Source organism: Glandiceps talaboti, chromosome 21 (assembly GCF_964340395.1).
Source record: "Glandiceps talaboti chromosome 21, keGlaTala1.1, whole genome shotgun sequence".
Lineage (NCBI taxonomy): Eukaryota > Metazoa > Hemichordata > Enteropneusta > Spengelidae > Glandiceps > Glandiceps talaboti.
In genome coordinates, this window is record NC_135569.1 from 19,273,932 (window position 1) to 19,298,874 (window position 24,943).

Here is a 24,943-nt window from a genome sequence, read left to right on the forward strand (position 1 = left end):
AGGCCCTTATTACAGAGCTCCTCGGGGATTCCTTAGTGCTTTTTCTTGGCTATATCAATGGTTCAGATCTGAGAAATTTGTGACAGTACTCTTGGAAAATATTAGATGTTTTTGAATGGTGTAAATGGCCGACTACTATGAAACACTGCATGGTGCTTGTAGTGTGTGCTTGATCCGTCATGATCCACTTTAATTGCAGGGTGGGAGGAATGGGGGTGGGGGTGGGGGTGTCATTGATTCGTTCATTCACAGACTAGACATGGATCAAGTTTTGCATTTTGCTTGGAAGTACTAAGGACAATGAAATGCATGAGAACTACATTGTATATACCATCAATTTGCCATTTTTATGGTCATGGTCTTGTTGCTAGGTAAATGGCATTACAAATCAGAGGCAAGGGTATGCAAAGCTGCAGCTGTCTTTAATAGGTCTATAGCATACAATGTATTGACCATTTCAGTCAATATATGATGCAAATATATCCTTATATGATGTGAAGATATCATTATGAACAATATATCATTATATGATGTGAAGATATCATTATGAACAATATATCATTATATGATGTGAAGATATCATTATATAATATGAACAATATATCATTATATGATGTGAAGAAAGGAGATCAATCTGAATTTGGTTCAAACATTTTTAGAGGTGTTCAGAATTCTTCATGACATGTTGATCCCATTATTGATATGCAATTTATGCTTTAAAATGTGTCTTTTGGTCAAAAATCTACAATTCCTAAATTATTTAGCAGATTGTGTTTAGATGAAAAATTGTTCATGACATGATGATCCCAACACTGATATGCAAATTAGGTATAAAAATGTGTCTTAATTTTTGGTCAAAACTCTTTAATTAGTTTAGTAGTTTGTTTCTGCATTTCCTCAACACATGTCTCTGTGTCGTATATATATGTATCTCCAAACGGCTGTAGTGTTCATATTCTACTATGGAATAAATTGACTTGAAGCACTTTGGTGTATGCATTGGCAATTTCTTTGTCAATCTCTTCATATATCGTTTATCATTATCATTATCATTATCATTGTCTTCTTACTTCTGTGTCTCCATAAACATGTTTTAATTTCATGTCTGGTGTTTGTTCATCATGTCCATCAGCCTTTTCACCAACCTGTTAAAATGAGCATTGGGTGATAATACTAACAATGTCTGTATTGCCATCTTGGTTTTCAGTTTCATGTCTTGTGATCATTGGATGATTGTCGACAATGTTCACCTGTTTCACTAAATCCACATAGTCCTTCTTTGCCCACACAGTGAAATTCTCTGTTTGAATCATAACACCACCCTTATTGAAAAATGTTAGAACTAAGAACTTGTTTTCTTTAGAAACTTTTCCGTCTTGAATCTCCTTACCATCTTTCCACAGAATCAGCATAGCCATTTTACCCCTGAAACATGTTAGACTCCTTCCATTCTTGTTACATATATCCCTTTTTATGCAGTACATGTTGGTATATTTATGTTTTGATGCTTCAATCCATAGTGGCAGTCTACATGTTCTAGTCTTGAATTTTATGTTAGTGGGCACATGGTTATTAGTTGTAGAGCCAGAAGGACGTTTTGAAACTTTTCTTTGGTTTCTGACTCCATCATGGCTACATTCTATAGAGCCACCCCATGCAGGTAAAGCCTCATTACCTGGAATCTGCTGTGGCCATGACAACATGCTTGTGTGCCCTTTAGATGATTGATTCTTGAGACATCCTTATGACACTCCGTGTCAATCGAACAAGTGCTAGCTCTCTACCTCATATATCTGTATACTGCGGCTGTCACATGATGTTAGTCTACTCAATAGACCTTGGGGAGTTGATGTAGATGACCATTAATTACAATTATGACAAATACTCAACAATGTACAAAGACAACTGTCAACACTGAACTGATCACAGATACTGATGCTATATATGTATGCACTGTGTGATGTCAAACATGATTCTGCAGACTTCAACTAGGATTTTTCTGTGTTGTCAAAAAATTATAACAGATTCAAATACCCTTTGCTTAAGTCTGGACATCATGCCCGATCATCAGTTTTGTGTTCAATTTTACTCAGAAAACATTTTTAGTTAGTAGTTTGACATCTATATCGCACGACGATGAATAGACAATCATGTTTTTGAAAATGACAGTTAACAACATCACAAACTATCGCAAGATTTTGGAGTCTCCAACAGTAAGGTATAGCAATTAAGTCTCATGTATCATGAGATTTCGTCCAGTTCCTTGACGTCTATGTATTTATCGCAACTTTTTAGAGTTTTGAAAATGTACTTGTCATTTGATATTTACTTTGAAACAATTTTAGCTTTTCTTAGAAATGTAATCAAAATCTTGATTTTTGTTTGAAAAAAAATGATGTGCAAAGATTAAAATTAGTGTTTAAATTGATTTAAAGCAAGAAAAGTGAGCTTTTTCATTTCCAACTTCATGATCCTTTGATATACCAATTGTTTGTATCTATTTGTCTGCATAACAGAAAATCACTGGGAATTCCCAGCAAAAAAAAAAAAAAAAAAAAAAAAAAAAGTTATTGATTATATCAAGAATAAGGTATTGGCCACTAATGACACTATGTATACTTTCACAGTCAAAGAAAAATAGCCTATAATTTGACTTGTTAGCTCATGGGTCAGTGGACCAGATGCAATAGACCTATATACATGTATATATAACATTTGTATTTGTAATTTAATGATGTGTACATAATAGTATTAATATATTATATATTTTGAGTACTGTTCTCTGAACTTCTGTAAATAAATACCTACTGTTATATTTATTTTGAAAAATAAACTGATTATTTTTGTATTAAATAAGGCTTTTGTGTTGTCCATCTTCTTCTCATTATTATCTCAAGTGAACTCACTTCAATAGAGTTATACGCATGCATGGTGAAGTATGTTTGTGTGTGTTTGGGGTGAATAAAAGTGTTGGTGGTGTACAACATAACAATGGCTGACCATTTCATTACATGTACCCACGAGTTTGACTTGGATAAATCACATACATTGGATGAAAATGACATCAGACAATTTGACAACAACTACATGTACATCATATATTTGATATAGGCTACTTAAACTTATGCAAGCTAAGTTAGTAGAGGTTTCTTAAACTAATACAGACTGATCAAGATGATAATGGCTAATTAAAATACTACAAAGTGAGTATATTCTACTTAAAGAAATACAAACTGAGTTGATATAGACTACTTAAAGTAATACAAAGTGTAAACATCCACTGATCTGACTAATGGAGGTTTACGTCTGTCCATAATGCGTTATTTTGGGCAAATAGTGAGTATGTTTTACTGTATACCAAATAGACCAGGATGGTGTGTTTTACTGTATACTAAATGGGCCAGGATGTTATGTTTTACTGTATACCAAATAGGCCAGGATGTTATGTTTTACTGTATACCAAATGGGCCAGGATGGTGTGTTTTACTTTATACCAAATGGGCCAGGATGTTATGTTTTACTGTATACCAAATAGGCCAGGATGGTGTGTTTTACTGTATACCAAATAGGCCAGGATGGTATGTTTTACTGTATACTAAATGGGCCAGGATGGTATGTTTTACTGTATACCAAATAGGCCAGGATGGTATGTTTTACTGTATACTAAATAGGCCAGGATGGTATGTTTTACTGTATACCAAATAGGCCAGGATGGTGTGTTTTACTGTATACTAAATAGGCCAGGATGGTATGTTTTACTGTATACTAAATGGGCCAGGATGGTAATTGTTTTAATGTATACCAATTAGTCCAGGATCCATCCATCCATCCATCCATCCATCTTATCTATCTATCTATCTTATCTATCTTATCTATCTTATCTATATATCTATCTATCTATCTATCTATCTATCTATCTATCTATCTATCTTATCTATCTATCTTATCTATCTATCTATCTATCTATCTATCTATCTATCTATCTATCTATCTATCTATCTTATCTATCTTATCTATCTATCTATCTATCTATCTATCTATCTATCTATCTATCTTATCTATCTATCTTATCTATCTATGTACGTACGTATTGATTTTTCCTTCAATGAGATACTTGATTCTTCTATTAGTGATACCGAAGTTTCTGCTGCAATAAAAACACTTAAATCGGGTAAAGCTTGTGGGGATGATGGGATATTAAATGAAATGTTGAAATGTGGTTCAGCCATACTAATGTTTGCTCTCCTTAAACTTTTTAATACAATTATGAAAAGTGAAATATTTCTATCTGTTTGGAGTAAAGGTTTCATGGTCCTTATTCAAAAATCTGGTCCAAAAGATGACCCTTCAAATTATAGAGGGATTACTATAAGTAGTTGTGTTGGTAAACTTTTACTGTTATTTTAAATAATCAAATTCATATTTTCATTCAGAAGAATAACTTGTTGAATTGTGAGCAAATAGGTTTTTAGAAAGGTTGTTGTACATCAGATCATGTATTTGTTTTAAAGGCATTGATTAACTTCTACAAACAAAAAAGTAGATCAAAACATGTGTTTGCTTGTTTTGTAGATCTTATAAGAAAGCTTTTGATAGTGTTTGGCATTTAGGATTGTTCTACAAATTATCAAAACAGGGTTTCAGTAGTAAATTTTTGAATATCATCAAGTGTATTTTTGATAATATCCAGTCTTGTATCAAACTCTCAACTGGTTATACCGATTTCTTTTCTTGTATTGGTACTAGACAAGGTTGTATTCTAAGTCCCACACTGTTCAACCTATTCATTAATGATTTGCCAATGTTACTTCACAGAAAATGTATTGATCCTCCCTTTTTGATAGATAAGAAATTACCGATCCTTATGTTTGCTGATGATATTGTACTTTTGTCAACTTCTAGTCATGGTTTAATTACAACATTCACTCAGATTACTTGAATCTTTTGCAACAAATGGCAACTCACAGTGAGTCTTTAAAAAGACAAAAGTTATGGTGTTCAATGTTCATTTTAAACCACTTAAATATAGTTTCTTTATTTATAATGAAAGAGTAGATATTGTTGCATCATACACTTATTTAGGTATTTCATTAACCCCTTCAGGAAATTTCAAAAATACTAGAGTGGCTTTGAAGAATAAAGCTTTGAGAGCTCTGTTTGCTTACACTAACGTACTGAATACACATAATGGAGCTTCAGTTGATGTTCAATTGCATCTCTTTGACTCTTTGGTCAAACCAATATTATCATATGGATTTGAAGTTGGGTGCCTACATATTCCGTAGAGTTGATGTTGGCAAATTCAATGGATACTTTCTTAAGCCTGTGATGAATGATATTGAATCAACACACATAAAAGCATGTAGATATATGCTTGGAGTTAACAAAACATCATGTATTCATGCATGTTTAGGTGAATTGGGTCGTTTTCCATTATTAATTACTGTTATTGAAAATGTTGTCAAATATTGGTTTCGGTTAAAACAAGTTAAAGAGGCATCTTTACTTGATTATGCATACAAATTAGAAATGGGGTTACATGAAAAATACCAGTCCATATAACTTGATTTTGTTCATTCAGTATTTTCATTTTGTAACTGTTCCCATTTTATAGTTGGTGATAATTATAAATTGTCTACTATATTAAAGAAAGTTAAAGATTCTTTGAAATCAAAATTCTTGACATGTGGAAGAAATCTGTGGCAAGTAACAACAAACTTCATGTTTATTCAAAAATTAAGTTAACTTTTCAACGTGATAAATATTTATCTGTTATTAGAAACACGTTTGATAGAATAGCTGTTACAAAATTAAGGATTGCAAACCATATATTGCCAATTGAAACAGGCCGTTACAAGAACATTGAAAGGAAACAGAGATTATGCACCTTGTGTAGTTTGAGTATTGGAGATGGATTTCACTGTGCATTACTGTGTAAAAATGAAAAAAAAATAAGAAGATTTTTTTCATTTGTAGATGATACTCTAGCAAGTGTCACAGCTAGATATCTCAGTGATATACTTAATATTGTCAAGACATTGTAAACATCAGTGTTTCATTTGGAATATTTCCTTGCCAATGTCACTTGTATACACAGCTTAATAAATAAATAAATAAATATGTATGTATGTATGTATGTATGTATGTATGTATCTAGTAAGTATATATATATATATATATATATATTAAAACGCCTTTTTGTGTTTTATTTTATTACTTTCAGCTCTAAGCAATATGACTTTCTGTTGGTTGTTTGGAAAGTGAAGTTTAATCATGTATTTATTTAACTGTACATATGTTTCTTTGTTCTCACAAAGTTCTTTTTAAACGTCAATAAAAAATGAATATGAATGTGAATATGAATATATTATATAGCTAGATAGATAGGAGGATATATAGATATAGATAGATAGATATAGATAGATATATAGATATAGATATAGATAGATAGATATAGATAGATATAGATATATAGATAGATAGGTAAGATAGATAGATAGGAGGATATGTAGATATAGATAGATAGATATAGATATAGATATAGATAGATTGACACATCGATCTACCTATGCATCTATTTAGTATCTATATATATTTATGTATATATGTTATATCTATATATATACTTACTAGATACATAGATATACCTACCTATCTATCTATCTTATATATATATATATATATATATATATATATATATATATATATATATATAGAGAGAGAGATAGATAGATAGATAGATAGATAGATAGATAGATAGATAGATAGATAGATAGATAGATAGATAGATAGATAGATAGATAGATAGATAGATAGGCAGGTAGATAGATAGATAGATAGATAGATAGATAGATGTATAGGTAGGTAGATAGATAGATAGATAGATAGATAGATAGATAGATACTAGCTAGGTAGATACATAGATAGATTTACCTATGTATCATGCATCTATCTAGTAAGTATCCAACTATCTCTACATAGATCTACCTACCTATCTATCTATCTTATATATATATATTATATATATATTATATATATATATATAGAGAGAGAGAGAGAGATAGATAGATAGATAGATAGATAGATAGATAGATAGATAGATAGATAGATAGATAGATAGATAGATAGATAGATAGATACTAGCTAGGTAGATACATAGATAGATTTACCTATGTATCATGTATCTATCTAGTAAGTAGGTATCAAACTATCTCTATGTATCTCTCTCTCTCTCTCTCTCTCTCTCTCTCTCTCTCTCTCTCTCTCTCTAAATAAATAAATGAATATACTTTACACTTCGGGTCCAACGGGAAGAAAACCTAGCCCTCGATCTGGAACCAAGCCTTTGTGTTTTAACAAAGTTTGGTTTCTGTGCAGAAATTTACGGTGGTCGTAAATTGAGAAGGGTAAGACTTTACATAGGTATACATAGTGATGCATCTTGCTAGTCAACAAATATTCACACACTGGACGAGAACTATATTTTAAAGTTTTGTTTTTCCCCTTTCATGTCGAAATCTTACAAAAAACAAAGAAAAGCGCAGGCCAAACACTAAACTAATTTATTGAGAAGAAAACCAGAGAGATTTACTGGACAAATTCCAATAATTACTTTACGTTACCTATATCTTTTCATACTGGAACACAGTATAAGATAATGATGAATAATTGATATCCATGAATACTATATGTGTAACTATACATATTGTACAAATAGCTATGCACATATAGGCTGTCTTGGCCATTGCAAAAACACAAGAGCTGAAAGAAACATACCTACCTACCAACCTACCTATGAACATACATAATACATACATACATACTCATTGGAATGTAAGTGTTGATCTTGCTGGAGAGAACAGTGCTCGATGTAAATATTAGTAGCAGAGCATTATGGACTTAATCAAAAAGAATAAGGATGTAATAAGTCATTACTCAGAGTTTGAATAACGTTTCGTCTCGCTTGTATACAAGTAAGCAGCCGCTATAAATACATACATGTACATATATATATGCATGCACACACACACACACACACACATGTATACATACATACATACATACATAACCAATTCATTATTTCCAGAAGCATTAAAGGTGATTCAAAATGCTCCATACCACAACCTTGAAAAAATGTTCTTTATATGTCTCATAACCAGTAAATGCAAAGCTGACTTCAATATTGCATGATAAGTGAGAGAAAAAGAATGGAAATTGGTGACCCGAGCAGCCATAAACTTGCAGTTACACTGCCTATTGTTCTCCCTTTTGGGGATTATGACGTCATAAGGAGAACCGTTTCGTCTCAGTTAGTATACATGTAGTAAGCAATGGCAGACAATAGTAATTCTGACTTTGATACTCATCAGAATTTATCTCAGAGTGGTGACTCTTCTTTCAATGACGATTTTACCATGTTTGTTAGATATATAAATTTGGCTTTTATGTAGGTGTCATGTCCTACGATATTAGCATCAATAGTGAAAATGCTAGTGATGTTGGAGAGTATACCGGGTTCAAGTTGATTGCCTATTCAGCCCTCGATAAAACTAGGAGCTCAACTACTGTTACAAGTCAATGTAATCAATGCAGTATGCAAATCTGGGGAAGCACAAAAATAACCCTCCCTGCTTCAGTGAAGACAACTGCAGACGGTCAATCGTGAACAAGCAAATGACATCTGCCCCACATACACACTTACTCTAAAGTACTAAATAAAAAGAACAGTAAAGCCATAAATAGTAGACTGAGTGACAGGTTTGTTGAGAATTAAAAAAAATTGCATTGATAGAATGACAATGTCCTGACAGGAAACTTGTATGCTGTGGCTGCAAGCAGAGTGACTACAACAACCAGCACAGCTACACAGTCACTTAGGACAAGTACTAAGCACTGCATTGACGATGAGCAATGCACCGGTGAGTGAAGGTCTTTCTATGAGAAATTTTGCTAAAAAGTATGCTGAAAAAGAGAGAAAGTTGGGAGGAAAGATGAGGAGTGAAATCTGGTGTTGGAAGAGTGGTAAACTTGGACATGTGGAATGAAATTGTTACATCAGAGATTACAGTGAGAGAGACGATAGAAGAGAATCGTTGAAAATATAATATATTTCAATGTCTGTCAGTGAAGAATTGTGTAGAATTCACACTGACATCTTGAAGGATGGAATAGTATCTATGTTGTTGCATATGTAGATAGACAATAAATATGATTGATGATAAAATAGTAACTGTTGTGATATTTCAAGCAGCTGAATGCTAAATATGTTTGGTTTAAGTATTAAGTACTGAAATTTGGCTAAGGAAAAAAAAGCCTGGGGGAGTAATATGACATGGTTACTATATAGCACCAGTCACTCCTGTTTAACTGGGTTGTCCCTTGCCTGATCTGGATATTAGTTAAGTCTATGCAATACTTGGGCAATCAAAGATAAGAGAAAGTAAGTAAGCAAGCTTGAAAACATTGATATACAATACAGAATTGTGTTTGTGTTTCATAATAAGCTGCGTATGAATTTAATGAATCTAGGTGAGAGAGCATTTAATTACAGCAAATTAAATATAAAATAATCACCACAATTTCAAGATGACAACTAGAACTTTATGTTAGGGATATGGAGAAATAAAGAGAGACTAGATTTTGATTACAACTCAACTGTTGGTGTGTGTGTGTGTGTGTGTGTGTGTGTGTGTCTCTCTCTCTCTCCCTCCCTCCCTCCCTCCCTCCCTCCGTCGTCCCCCCTCTCTCTCTCTTTCTCTCTCTCCCTCCCTACCCCCCCTCCCTCCCTCCCTCTGTGTACCTTAATCCACCCAGCTGTATAATTGGGGACCTGGCAGGATCCGTAGAGGTTGCAATGTGAATGCTTTAATCCTATGTGTACCCTAGTCAACCCAGCTGTATAATTGGGGACCTGGTAGGATATAGGTTGCAATGTGAATGCTTTAATCCTATGTGTACCCTAGTCAACCCAGCTGTATAATTGGGGACCTGGTAGGATATAGGTTGCAATGTGAATGCTTTAATCCTATGTGTACCCTAGTCAACCCAGCTGTATAATTGGGGACCTGGTAGGATAGACGTTGCAATGTGAATGCTTTAATCCCATGTGTACCCTAGTTAACCCAGCTGTATAATTGGGGACCTGATAGGATAGAGGTTGCATTGTGAATGCTTTAATCCTATGTATACCCTAGTTAACCCAGCTGTATAATTGGGGACCTGGTAGGATAGAGGTTTCAATGTGAGTGCTTTAATCCTATGTGTACCCTAGTCAACCCAGCTGTATAATTGGGGACCTGGTAGGATAGGAGGCTGCAATGTGAATGCTTTAATCCTATGTGTACCCTAGTCAACCCAGCTGTATAATTGGGGACCTGGTAGGATAGACGTTGCAATGTGAATGCTTTAATCCTATGTGTACCCCAGCTGTATAATTGGGGACCTGGTAGGATAGAGGTTGTAATGTGGATGCTGTAATCCTATGTGTACCCTAGTTAACCCAGCTGTATAATTGGGGACCTGGTAGGATAGACGTTGCAATGTGAATGCTTTAATCCCATGTGTACCCTAGTTAACCCAGCTGTATAATTGGGGACCTGATAGGATAGAGGTTGCATTGTGAATGCTTTAATCCTATGTGTACCCTAGTCAACCCAGCTGTATAATTGGGGACCTGGTAGGATAGGAGGTTGCAATGTGAGTGCTTTAATCGTATGTATACCCTAGTTAACCCAGCTGTATAATTGGGGACCTGGTAGGATAGAGGTTGCAATGTGAATGCTTTAATCCTATGTGTACCCCAGTCAACCCAGTTGTATAATTGGGGACCTGGTAGGATAGACATTGCAATGTGAATGCTTTAATCCTATGTGTATCCCAGTCAACCCAGCTGTATAATTGGGGACCTGGTAGGATAGAGGTTGTAATGTGAATGCTTTAATCCTATGTGTACCCTAGTTAACCCAGCTGTATAATTGGGGACCTGGTAGGATAGAGGTTGTAATGTGAATGCTTCAATCCTATGTGTACCCCAGTCAACCCAGCTGTATAATTGGGGACCTGGCAGGATCCGTAGAGGTTGCAATGTGAATGCTTTAATCCTATGTGTACCCTAGTCAACCCAGCTGTATAATTGGGGACCTGGTAGGATAGAGGTTGCAATGTGAATGCTTTAATCCTATGTGTACCCTAGTCAACCCAGCTGTATAATTGGGGACCTGGTAGGATAGAGGTTGTAATGTGAATGCTTTAATCCTATGTGTACCCCAGCTGTATAATTGGGGACCTGGTAGGATAGACATTGCAATGTGAATGCTTTAATCCTATGTGTACCCCAGCTGTATAATTGGGGACCTGGTAGGATAGACATTGCAATGTGAATGCTTTAATCCTATGTGTACCCCAGTCAACCCAGCTGTATAATTGGGGACCTGGTAGGATCCGTAGAGGTTGCAATGTGAATGCTTTAATTTAATTTAATTTAGCGTAGTGTAGTGCAGTGCAGTCTGGTGTATTGTGTTGAGTGGTGCTGTATTCCAAAATAGAAAACTAGCCTTGATTCTAGTTTTAGAGTAATGGCTATTTAATGACCATAAAACGAAATGTCATTATCCCTGTGTTTATATTCATTGTTACATGATCTAGCTGAAAAACACGACCTTGCTGACATTGTGTCGGAAAAAGTGACTGAAATGAAATGGAAAGCAAGCCTTGTCGAATTTGGTAAATGCCTTGTACCTACTATAGATCCCAAACCAGTCAGAAAGGAATCGTCTCCTCATCTCTTTGGCAATGTGAATACATACGTATGCATGCATATATTATGTACGTATGTATGTATGTACGTACGTACGTATGTAGGTATGTATATACGTACGTATGTATGTATGTATGTATGTATGTATGCATGTACGTACATATGTATGCATGTACGTACGTATGTATGTATGTATGTACGCATGTATGTATGTATGTATGTATGTATGTATGCATGTACGTATGTATGCATGTACGTACGTACGTACGTACGTACGTACGTACTTACGTATGTATGGTATGTATGTATGTATGCATGTACATATGTATGTACGCATGCATGTACGTATGTATGTATGTATGTATGTATGTATGTATGTATGTATGCATGTACGTATGTACGTACGTACGTACGTATGTATGTATGTATGTATGTATGTATGTATGTACGTATGTATGTACGTACCACAGAAACCAAATATTGAAAGAGAAGGTCCATGTCCATACAGCTTGAAGAATGATGTCAAGTGAGGACGCAATCTGTTCTTACACTCCTCCATGATTCATTGTTTAAGAGAAAGATAAATTTCTTCTTTGTCTATATCATTGAAAGACGTCCTCTAGTTTCATTCTAAGCATAGAATCCAAACCAAAATTAGAATATATTGGTTTGAGACTCAATTACCTAGACTCACACACAGCTCTTGCATGCTGGTGCTGTCAGAAAATACATACACACAAAGACAGACAGACAGGCAGACGGACAAGACTCTTTATTGGGTTTCATGGCTAGAGCATGAATAAACCTGTTTTAATTCAGCTGTGCTAAAAACATCATTTCCAAGCTACCTCAAAAAGAGGTTAATCTTGATGCCATTGACAGATAGGCATGAAGTAGCTCATAAAAGATTTAATGATTTCATGACATCAATAAACAATAACCTTTCATTCTAGGCTGTGACTGCAAGCAATCTTTCATGATAATGGCATGGTTTTTCGACCCTAAGCACACATCTCTGAGGCGATCATTTTCATTGAACAATTTTTAATCTACACACCAAAAGTAATGTCACTACCAAATATCAAGGAAATTGGTCTGGCAGTTTTTGACTGTCATTCAACCCCCCCCCCCCCCCCCCCCCCACACACACACACATACATACACCCCCCCCCCACACACACACACATATTTCACCATGGCTATAGCACTACCGAACCTCAGTACAGTTGTACTAAAGTTCATTGATGTCGTTTCTAATTTCTTATCAAACTTTGGATTTGGTATATTTATGATGTTACACTCAGTAAATTTAATCAGTTGTTTTTATTGTTTGACAGTTTTTTTTTTTAAATGAGATGCATTGCAAAGGCTATATTTGTTGGTCTAGTACCTTTACTGTCAGCTCATGTAACCTGACAGATTTTCTGTGTCCTCGGTCACTGGTACAAAGAACAAAATATGTTTAAAAAATTACTTACATGTCAAAAAATAAATTGTGAAGATTTCTAAAAGTTCATTAACAAGTTCACAAAAACTATTTTTTATGAGGTAATGTTATGACATCTACATGACTCCTGGAACAGCAGACTATTTAGACTGAAATGTCTATGACAATCCTAATTTGTCAGGATACCTCCAAATCACAGGTCATCAAAACTTGGATTGGATTAGTTCTATTACTATGAGTTGTACTGTCTTTCATTTTGACCTGTACTTCATATTTCATGGTCAGCAATCCCTTCTGGATCACAAACAATCCCAACACTACTGACTCAATGCATATGTCATGTGTTCTCTCAGCATTTCACAATATAAATCTATACAATCAAAAGGTCAACTGATGGAAGATGAAATTAAGGATCAACTTTTATCGTCATACATGCTTTTCCTGTTGAGTTTTTCCGGTGCATTGGAAGCCATTTCAGTGAAGTCTTTAAAAACATCCTGGAAGGTTTCATCTCCTGCTACATAAAATACAATAGATGTATATGTAATTATCTGATATTGTATATGTAATTATCTGATACTGTATATGTAATTATCTGATACTGTAAATGTAATTATCTGATATTGTATATATAATTATCTGATATTGTATATGTAATTATCTGATATTGTATATGTAATTATCTGATATTGTATATGTAATTATCTGATATTGTATATGTAATTATCTGATACTATATAATTATCTGATATTGTATATGTAATTATCTGATATTGTATATGTAATTATCTGATATTGTATATGTAATTATCTGATATTGTAAATGTAATTATCTGATATTGTATATGTAATTATCTGATATTGTATATGTAATTATCTGATATTGTATATGTAATTATCTGATATTGTATATGTAATTATCTGATACTGTATATGTAATTATCTGATACTGTATATGTAATTATCTGATACTATATAATTATCTGATATTGTATATGTAATTATCTGATATTGTATATGTAATTATCTGATATTGTATATGTAATTATCTGATATTGTATATGTAATTATCTGATATCGTATATGTAATTATCTGATACTGTATATGTAATTATCTGATACTATATAATTATCTGATATTTTATATGTAATTATCTGATATTGTATATGTAATTTTCTGATATTGTATATGTAATTATCTGATATTGTATATGTAATTATCTGATATTGTATATGTAATTATCTGATATTGTATATGTAATTATCTGATACTGTATATGTAATTATCTGATATTGTAAATGTAATTATCTGATATTGTATATGTAATTATCTGATACTGTAAATGTAATTATCTGATATTGTATATGTAATTATCTGATATTGTATATGTAATTATCTGATATTGTAAATGTAATTATCTGATATTGTATATGTAATTATCTGATATTGTATATGTAATTATCTGATATTGTATATGTAATTATCTGATATTGTATATGTAATTATCTGATATTGTATATGTAATTATCTGATATTGTATATGTAATTATCTGATACTGTATATGTAATTATCTGATACTGTAAATGTAATTATCTGATACTGTAAATGTAATTATCTGATATTGTATATGTAATTATCTGATATTGTATATGTAATTATCTGATATTGTATATGTAATTATCTGATATTGTATATGTAATTATCTGATATTGTATATGTAATTATCTGATATTGTATATGTAATTATCTGATATCGTATATGTAATTATCTGATACTGTATATGTAATTATCTGATACTATATAATTATCTGATATTGTATATGTAATTATCTGATATTGTATATGTAATTATCTGGTATTGTATATGTAATTATCTGATATTGTATATGTAATTATCTGATATTGTATATGTAATTATCTGATATTGTAAATGTAATTATCTGATATTGTATATGTAATTATCTGATATTGTATATGTAATTATCTGATATTGCATAATGTAATTATCTGATATTGTAAATGTAATTATCTGATATTGTATATGTAATTATCTGATATTGTATATGTAATTATCTGATATTGTATATGTAATTATCTGATATTGTATAATGTAATTATCTGATATTGTAAATGTAATTATCTGATATTGTATATGTAATTATCTGATATTGTATGTAATTATCTGATATTGTATATGTAATTATCTGATATTGTATATGTAATTATCTGATATTGTAAATGTAATTATCTGATATTGTATATGTAATTATCTGATATTGTATATGTAATTATCTGATATTGTATATGTAATTATCTGATATTGTATATGTAATTTTCTGATATTGTATATGTAATTATCTGATATTGTATATGTAATTATCTGATACTGTATATGTAATTATCTGATACTATATAATTATCTGATACTGTATATGTAATTATCTGATACTATATAATTATCTGATACTGTATATGTAATTATCTGATATTGTATATGTAATTATCTGATATTGTATATGTAATTATCTGATACTGTATATGTAATTATCTGATACTGTATATGTAATTATCTGATACTATATAATTATCTGATACTGTATATGTAATTATCTGATATTGTAAATGTAATTATCTGATATTGTATATGTAATTATCTGATATTGTATATGTAATTATCTGATATTGTATATGTAATTATCTGATATTGTATATGTAATTATCTGATATTGTATATGTAATTATCTGATATTGTATATGTAATTATCTGATATTGTATATGTAATTATCTGATATTGTATATGTAATTATCTGATACTATATAATTATCTGATATTGTATATGTAATTATCTGATATTGTATATGTAATTATCTGATACTGTATATGTAATTATCTGATATTGTATATGTAATTATCTGATATTGTAAATGTAATTATCTGATATTGTATATGTAATTATCTGATATTGTATATGTAATTATCTGATACTGTATATGTAATTATCTGATATTGTAAATGTAATTATCTGATATTGTAAATGTAATTATCTGATATTGTATATGTAATTATCTGATATTGTATATGTAATTATCTGATACTGTATATGTAATTATCTGATACTGTAAATGTAATTATCTGATATTGTATATATAATTATCTGATATTTTATATGTAATTATCTGATATTGTATATGTAATTATCTGATACTGTAAATGTAATTATCTGATATTGTAAATGTAATTATCTGATATTGTATATGTAATTATCTGATATTGTATATGTAATTATCTGATATTGTAAATGTAATTATCTGATATTGTATATGTAATTATCTGATACTGTATATGTAATTATCTGATATTTTATAGCCTGTTTATGTATTTTGACACATACATGTATACATACACATACACATACACATACAGGAGTTTGAAATTGGCTGTATTTATTTACAAATACTTCTTTTCTTATTGTTTACGTTCTTTCTTTACAAAAAGTAGTTTTTTGTTTGTTTACTTATTTGTTGATCTTTAAAAATATCTTTTCCCTGCAAGGTGTCATTTAATAAAGTAGTGATTTGAAAATGTGGTCTGTTGTTTCTGGTCCAATGGTCTTCAGTCTTACAAACAATTTAAAATATTAGTATTATTACCATGCAACTTACCTGAATTTGAAAACATACCCTCGCTTTCCCTCATATCTTCGTGTAACCTTGCTAGCCGTAGTCTACATTAATCAGATAAACATAGGCTGGTTAGACAAACACTACATGATGCAAAGTTAAGTTAGTTGAGTTAGGCAAACACTACATGATGCAAAGTTTAGTTAGTTGAGTTAGGCATACCTTCATGTTAAACTTCACTAGCCATTGTCTACACATTGATCAGACAAACAGTTGAGTTAGGCAAACACTACATGCTGCAAAGTTAAGTTAGTTGAGTTTGGCAAACACTACATGCTGCAAAGTAAAGGGGAATGCTACTCCAAAAATAAAGGCATTTTTGTAAACTTTGGGCTCTAGAGTCATTTTAAGATGTTACATCATTTATATTATGTGGAATTACCAAGAAATATGAAGTCAAAACTTTTGGCCATCTTGTTAGTGGACATGCATTGCTTCAAGGGATAGCCTCATAAATATGGAATGGCAAACATAGTGGTGTATTCATGAGTATCAAAAACACACACAAGGGCCAAAAATTTTGACTTTGTATTTCTCGGCAATCACATGTAATGTAAGAGATGTAAAATCAAAATCATAAAATGAATCTCTACCTCTCAAAGTATACAAAGATGCTTTATTTCATGGGGTGGCACTCCCCTTCAAGCTAGTTGAGTTAGGCAAACACTACATGACACAAAATTAAGCTAGTTGAGTTAGGCATATAATTGTAACTACATCTGTTGGCAAATAGTAAATGTCATGTTGATATTGTGACATGATATCTGAAGATCCAATTCAGTATTTGATCTGTATTTCAAATCTTAAAGTGGCCATATGGATGAGGATTGGGTATGTACTTTGAAGTTTTAATACTAAATAATTTTATTGGCACTTTCTACTTGAAAACTCAATGTTAAACAACATTGCAAAAAGCTAAAAAAAAATGTGACAAATGTTGTACGTAACAATAATAAAGATTTCCTTTACAATATGTTGAATTACAAACAAGGACTTGGCGTATGTTGTTTCACATTGATTTATCAAGTAGGAAGCAATTTTTGAAATTCATAAATTAAAAATCCAAAATAAATACCCAATCCTCATTGATATGGCCATTGTAAGATAAACACAGTATCGTACATGGTAAAGTACAGTTTGCAATGCCCTTATTTCAATGTTTTATGTTCAGCAATTTTATACATAAAATGTTACTTGACCACAGAATACTATGAACCTGGAAATTTTCACTTTTAATATTTCACTGAAACCAAGGCGTTTACATTGTACTATGATTGGGTTTTAAGGAACTGGCAGTTTATGTTGTCATTTTCAAACCTGGTTAATGTTGTTTGGCCTCATATGGTTGTTTTTGATATCACTACTCTGATCACACAACAACACTTGTGAACCTAAATCAAACAGACTTAGATATGTTGTGTCTGCTCGTTGGACATGGAACATGCCTACTCATGTTGTGTCTCCTCATTGGACATGGGACATGCCTACTCTTCAAGATGACGTGATGGAATAAACCATTCAACAATAAAGGATGGGTCGGGTACAGGGGGGGGGGGGGGGAAACCTGTTCAAGCATGTCTGAGTTATGGCTTTGGACATGAAAACTGCGCCAACAAAATCGCTGCCAGGCAGCCATGTCGGATTGTATCACAACGAAAATGGATAATATCCATTTTCGTCATGACACAATACGATATGTATGTCATAGAACACTGTTCCAATACTAACTTTGAATGAGATCTGTTCAAGCATGTCTGAGTTATGGCTTTGGAGATGGAAAATTAGCAAACAAAATGGCTGCTAGGCGGCCATATTGGCTCATATCACGAAACAAATTGACGTGCATATATATGCCATTGTATGTTGCCCCTGTACCAAGTTTGAAAAAAATCCAGGCAGCTCCAAGAAACGGCTCTTGACGGACGGACGGACAGACAGACGGACGGAACCCAATCCATAAGTCCCTGTCCCGGACTTCATCTGGCGGGGACTAATAAGGTGCTGACTCTAAAATATATGCTTTCTTTGCTTATACAGACATAAAGGTTGTCTACAGGAAGGGGGGGGGGGGGTGTCACACTTCCAGCAAAATCAGAGTAAATTCAGGACTTATCCCAATTTAAAAGATCAGATTTAAACTGAATGCCTTCTGTATTGTGAAAAGTCTTTCGATTTTCGTTGTTGGAATACAAACTTCTTAGCTATAGCCATCATACATGATATACCCCTTAATTGGCAAATAGTTAGGCCAAACTATAAGAAATATGAAGTTTGTATACTTAAGGTATTGCCTAATTACCAAAAATAATTAATCATGCAGATGAATTATCAAGCTTTATAGGACACAAACAGACAGACTGACAGACAGACAACACTGAGACAGACAGACAATTCTTGATGCCTAAAGCCCTACTCAGTGAACTACTAGCTCAGTTGTGCAAAGGGACAAAGGGAATTTAGATCTAATCAGTATTAGTTCATTACAAGACTAAATTAAAATTACGGTATATTTTGAAAAAGTCAAAATTATAAAATGTAAAATATGAAATATTATTAGAGTTACTTTTATACCAGTAATAGTTACCATTTAATAGATATAGTAGTAGTGATATCTGGGTGAGTTTAAAGTGGCCATAGGGATGAGGATTTGGTATTATTATGAATTTTGAATTTACTAAACAATTTTATCATGGCTTCCTACTTGAAAAATCAATATGAAACAAAATTGACAAAATCAGTGTTTGTAACTCAATAAATTGCAAAAGCATAACAAATGTGTAAAATGTTTGTTATTGAACGTATTGTAACAAACTTTGAGCTTTATGCAATGTAAAGTATAAGAGTGTATACTTTTATTTGTATTGAGTTAACACAAACAGGGACTTGGTGTATGTTGATTCACCCATACCCAATCCTCATCAATGTGACCACTTTAAAATGAAACCATTCAGCATTGTGATATTTTGTTACAGCATTGATGTCAAAAAAAACATCATGGTTATTTGAAAGTAGACGAGTCTCAGAGTGGGCTGATCAATTATATCACCAAGCAATGTATATACGGTACATGGATGTCAGTGTATACACCAAGCTATGGCATATACACAGATGTCAGTGTACACACCAAGCTATGGCATTATATACACGGATGTCAGTGTACACACCAAGCTATGACATATACACAGATGTCAGTGTATACACCAAGCTATGGCATATACACAGATGTCAGTGTATACACCAAGCTATGGAATATACACGGATGTCAGTGTACACACCAATTAAGCTATGACATATACACAGATGTCAGTGTATACACCAAGCTATGACATATACACAGATGTCAGTGTACACACCAAGCTATGACATATACACAGATGTCAGTGTACACACCAAGCTATGACATATACACAGATGTCAGTGTATACACCAAGCTATGGCATATACACAGATGTCAGTGTATACACCAAGCTATGGCATATACACAGATGTCAGTGTATACACCAAGCTATGGCATATACACAGATGTCAGTGTACACACTAGCTATGGCATATACACAGATGTCAGTGTATACACCAAGCTATGGCATATACACAGATGTCAGTGTACACACTAGCTATGGCATATACACAGATGTCAGTGTATACACCAAGCTATGACATATACACAAGTCAGATGTGAGTGTATACACCAAGCTATGGAATATACACAGATGTCAGTGTACACACCAAGCTATGGCATATACACAGATGTCAGTGTATACACCAAGGTATCAGGTATATAATAGTACTCCAAAAGGGTATCTGCGATTTGGAAGTGCGCCTCGTACAAACTCAAAAATGATGTCTGCGCCTGGTCGTACAACGTATCTCCGACTGGTCGTACAACGTATCTCCGATCGGTCATACAACACGAGTGCGATTGGTCTTTGCTTTCCGACGTCCGTCATTTCCAAATACCCAAATACCCTGTTTTGCGTGCGTGAATGTTTACTAGACTATAATCATACTACGATATTTCAATTTGATAAAGAATGCGATCGCATGCGATAGTTGAAGCCGTGTAAAAAAAATCAAACATGCCATCGATGTACACATGCGTTGATCGACGTACTAACGGGAGGTGGGGGCCCCGGGAGGGGTCACTTTCATTCCGCACTTCGGAGTTGTGGTCCCGTGTACACGGTGTCGGTAAGCTCCCTCTGAACTTTGTCGATAGGCAACGCAATGCTGCGACAATCGTATGAAGGACGTCGGCACCGACATTTGATTCTTTGTGGTCTGTGAAACAATTGTACATTGTAACAATTTAACAAATCTGTAGCTCTTTACCGCTTCTTTCATCATCGATGTGTTATATAGTGAGACAATACATCCATGCCTTCCAAAAACTACGCCAGAGTCTATGGTATTTTAAACAATTAGGGCAGTTGACACCATGCACCGACTCGTAGTTATAAAACTTTCAGCGACTTTGCAACTCAACTCATTGTCGGCTTTCATCATTCAAAAATCAAGCGTAACGCATTGCCTAGGCTAAAGGGTGGCCGAATCTGTCAACATGGTCAAGTACGAATGTACAAACAATATACAAACATTGGTGTGGCTTCTTATTACGTGCCAGTACATGAATACATGGATGTATTATTACGGAGATGGGAAGTTTCGTGGACTACGATCACACTACGATTATAAAAAAAATGTGATAGTTCTAGCCTTCGAGACAATCACGAAAGCACTGAATGAAACAAAAACAACAATCGTAATAATAAAGCTAATGAGTTGCCGTGCAGGCACTTCGTCGTGTCGCATCAAATGTACGATCACAGCGATCGATGACCGCCATTTTTTTCTCTAAATATTACATTTCAGCAATGATTTTTGATGCAATTTGAAATTGTTACCACGAATTGCTATTATCATTTTATTTCTAACATGAATGCAAGTAGCGATGTCCGAACGCTCTGCATCACCGGCACCATAAACGAACAATGGGGGGGGGGGGGGGGGGGGAATTACCCTTCGTCATTCGTGTAACTTTTAAGGGCAATCAAGGAGAGTCAAATTGTTTCATTTGTTCAGATGAGACTTTGATGTATGTAGGCGTTACCGTTCCACCTTTTTAGCTCAAATAACAATAAGACCGTTACACCTAATTGACTAAAATTGACACCTTCGGAACAATGGTAGTCAGTTGCTTGTAGGGACCGGCCTCAGCCAAAGGGGTCGGCGAAAATCTACACTGAAAGTTTATAATCACCCACTATTAGCACCAATGCTAACGTAATATAATGATGTAAATTGAATGTAGATGATGATTCGTTGTGGTTTTAACACAAAAATAATCCATTGTGAAAAAGATATAAAACGACACAAGTTTTTCAAAATTACACCACACTGCCGAAACGAAAGTCGAAGCAACATCATGCCAAACTTAACGAAAACGCAATTGAACAACTGGAAGCAGCTGAAGAAGAGGTCCGACACATACATGAAGAAGACAACCCTAGAAGCATGCGTCATTACCACATATTATGATAAAATAACGAAAAGTCGAAAGTTTCTTGTCCATGGTAGTGATGTCCTTGAGAAGTCGATAACCAGCAGTATAGCAACTCTCATGGAAACCTACCAAGAAACAAGTGTCAGCAGTGTTACTCCTCATCCATCTACAACTAGTCCAACTACTGCTACTGAGAACGAGCTACCAGACCTAAGAGAAACAACGGAAGGCAAACTATCTCAATTACCATATTCAGTACTTAAAACCCTTGTACCTGAACTGGTGAAGGTGTCTGAAAAGAGACTAAAACCGTACTGGGGTAATGAAAACCATATCCCAGTGTGGTGGCCACAAACCATTCCGTACTGCAACCCAAGTAAAGGACCCAAGTTGTCTCCAGGTACTTGGACAAAAATGCTGAAATCTGCTGCAAGAGCCTGCTACGAACATCATGGATTAACAGAGTTAACAGGTAGGTTAACAAACAATTTATATGATACAAGTTCAAGTCTAGACTGGTACAAGTCGCAGGGTTTTTTTTTCACATTATTATGGCCATTTTTTTTCATATCTTTTACCCCACAATTTATGTATAGTTACAAGGCCTTGACTAAGGCTAGGCTCTTGCGAAACATTAGTAATTTTTTTCCTTCCGATTTTCCGACACTAAGGTGACTGACAAAATATTTGATCGAGTTGCTAGGCTAATTATTCCCAACACACCCTAATAGGGCTAGTTGATGTTCAAGTGAAACAATGGGTTATATTTCAAGTCCATGTTTATAGATATTAATTAATCTTTGTTGCTAGTGACTTCAGCATAGCTGTTGTCTTCTGCTTGGATTTGTAACGTTCAATAAATGATGCCATCGAAACTTCGGACGTGGTGATCGGATAGAACTTGTTTTAATAACTCTCGAAGTACTAAATGAAATGATTCGAGAGGTCCTGTCCTATAACGTCCGGTTTTAAGCTTTGCAGCGAATCGCAAACACGCTATGCGACCAATCGCACTCGTGTTGTATGACCGATCGGAGATACGTTGTACGACCAGTCGGAGATACGTTGTACGACCAGGCGCAGACATCATTTTTGAGTTTGTACGAGGCGCACTTCCAAATCGCAGATACCCATTTAAGGTACTGTTACATACCTCCAGGTATGGAATATACACAGATGTCAGTGTATACACCAAGCTATGGCATATACACAGATGTCAGTGTACACACCAAGCAATGGCATATACACAGATGTCAGTGTACACACCAAGCTATGACATATACACAGATGTCAGTGTATACACCAAGCTATGGAATATACCCAGATGTCAGTGTACACACCAAGCTATGACATATACACAGATGTCAGTGTACACACCAAGCTATGACATATACACAGATGTCAGTGTACACACCAAGCTATGGAATATACACAGATGTCAGTGTATACACCAAGCTATGGAATATACACATGTCAGATGTCAGTGTATACACCAAGCTATGACATATACACAGATGTCAGTGTATACACCAAGCTATGGCATATACACGTATGTCAGTGTATACACCAAGCTATGGCATATACACATGTCAGATGTCAGTGTATAGACCAAGCTATGGCATATACACATGTCAGATGTCAGTGTATACACCAAGCTATGGCATATACACATGTCAGATGTCAGTGTATAGACCAAGCTATGGCATATACACATGTCAGATGTCAGTGTATACACCAAGCTATGGAATATACACATGTCAGATGTCAGTGTATACACCAAGTCATGTGAGATTTGAAGTATGTATTAAGATACTAGCTTCAGTACTAAAATCTATTATGTGAATTGCTCATTGAAAGTAAACCTATGGTACATCACCAAACAATATCGGACAGGAGAACTTTGTTATATGAAATTTGAAGAGTGTTGATTTTGGAAAATGGCAAGTCGAACATCGGCTGTACTGATCTGACTTGTATAAACTGGGATTAATCATAGACAATGTGTAACTATGCATTAAAATGTCATAATTTATTCAAGCCCACATCACTTCAAAGGAAATGCCACAATTTCCTGTCCCTCCCTCTCCCACATCTATTGAAAGGGTTTCTTGCTAATCTGCCTTTTCCTTGTCTGTTTTAATATCTAAATATTGTCTGTAATTTGATTTCAAATTTAGCACTGCACACTGACACTTCAAAATATCAAGAAGGTAAGTTACATGGATTCACCTGTCATTCATATGTGGGTCACATGAATGTTTTAATACCTTACTTAATATGCATAATGCAATGTGTGAGTAGCTGCAGCATGTACAAATACTCTAACCAAAAAACAATTGACTTCAACCACTACAAAGATATAGTGAACTTTCTGAATGTACATGTGTTTGTAAGCAATTTGAGGTACTAAACAATTTAGGCAAACTTGAGAAAGGCAAAACTAAATGTCCTAAACTGAAGAATTGTAATGATGCAAAAATAATCTAGACAATGAAGTCTAGAGGAAAAGACTGCCATCTATAGTTGTCAAATCAACCAAATATTACATATTATTAC

General features: G+C 33.8%; 1 protein-coding gene across 1 annotated transcript in view; it reads right to left on the bottom strand.

Annotated features, from left to right (window-relative positions):
- Positions 1-12,939: 12,939 nt before the first annotated feature.
- Positions 12,940-24,943, bottom strand: part of LOC144451326 (arf-GAP with coiled-coil, ANK repeat and PH domain-containing protein 2-like) — a gene marked incomplete at its 5' end in the record, with an annotated part of 103,380 nt that continues 91,376 nt past the window's right edge. Inside the window, 2 exons of the mRNA XM_078142131.1 lie at positions 12,940-13,719; positions 16,870-16,931. Of these exons, the coding sequence (XP_077998257.1) occupies positions 13,616-13,719; positions 16,870-16,931 (166 nt within the window). The remainder of the gene's footprint in view (positions 13,720-16,869; positions 16,932-24,943) is intronic.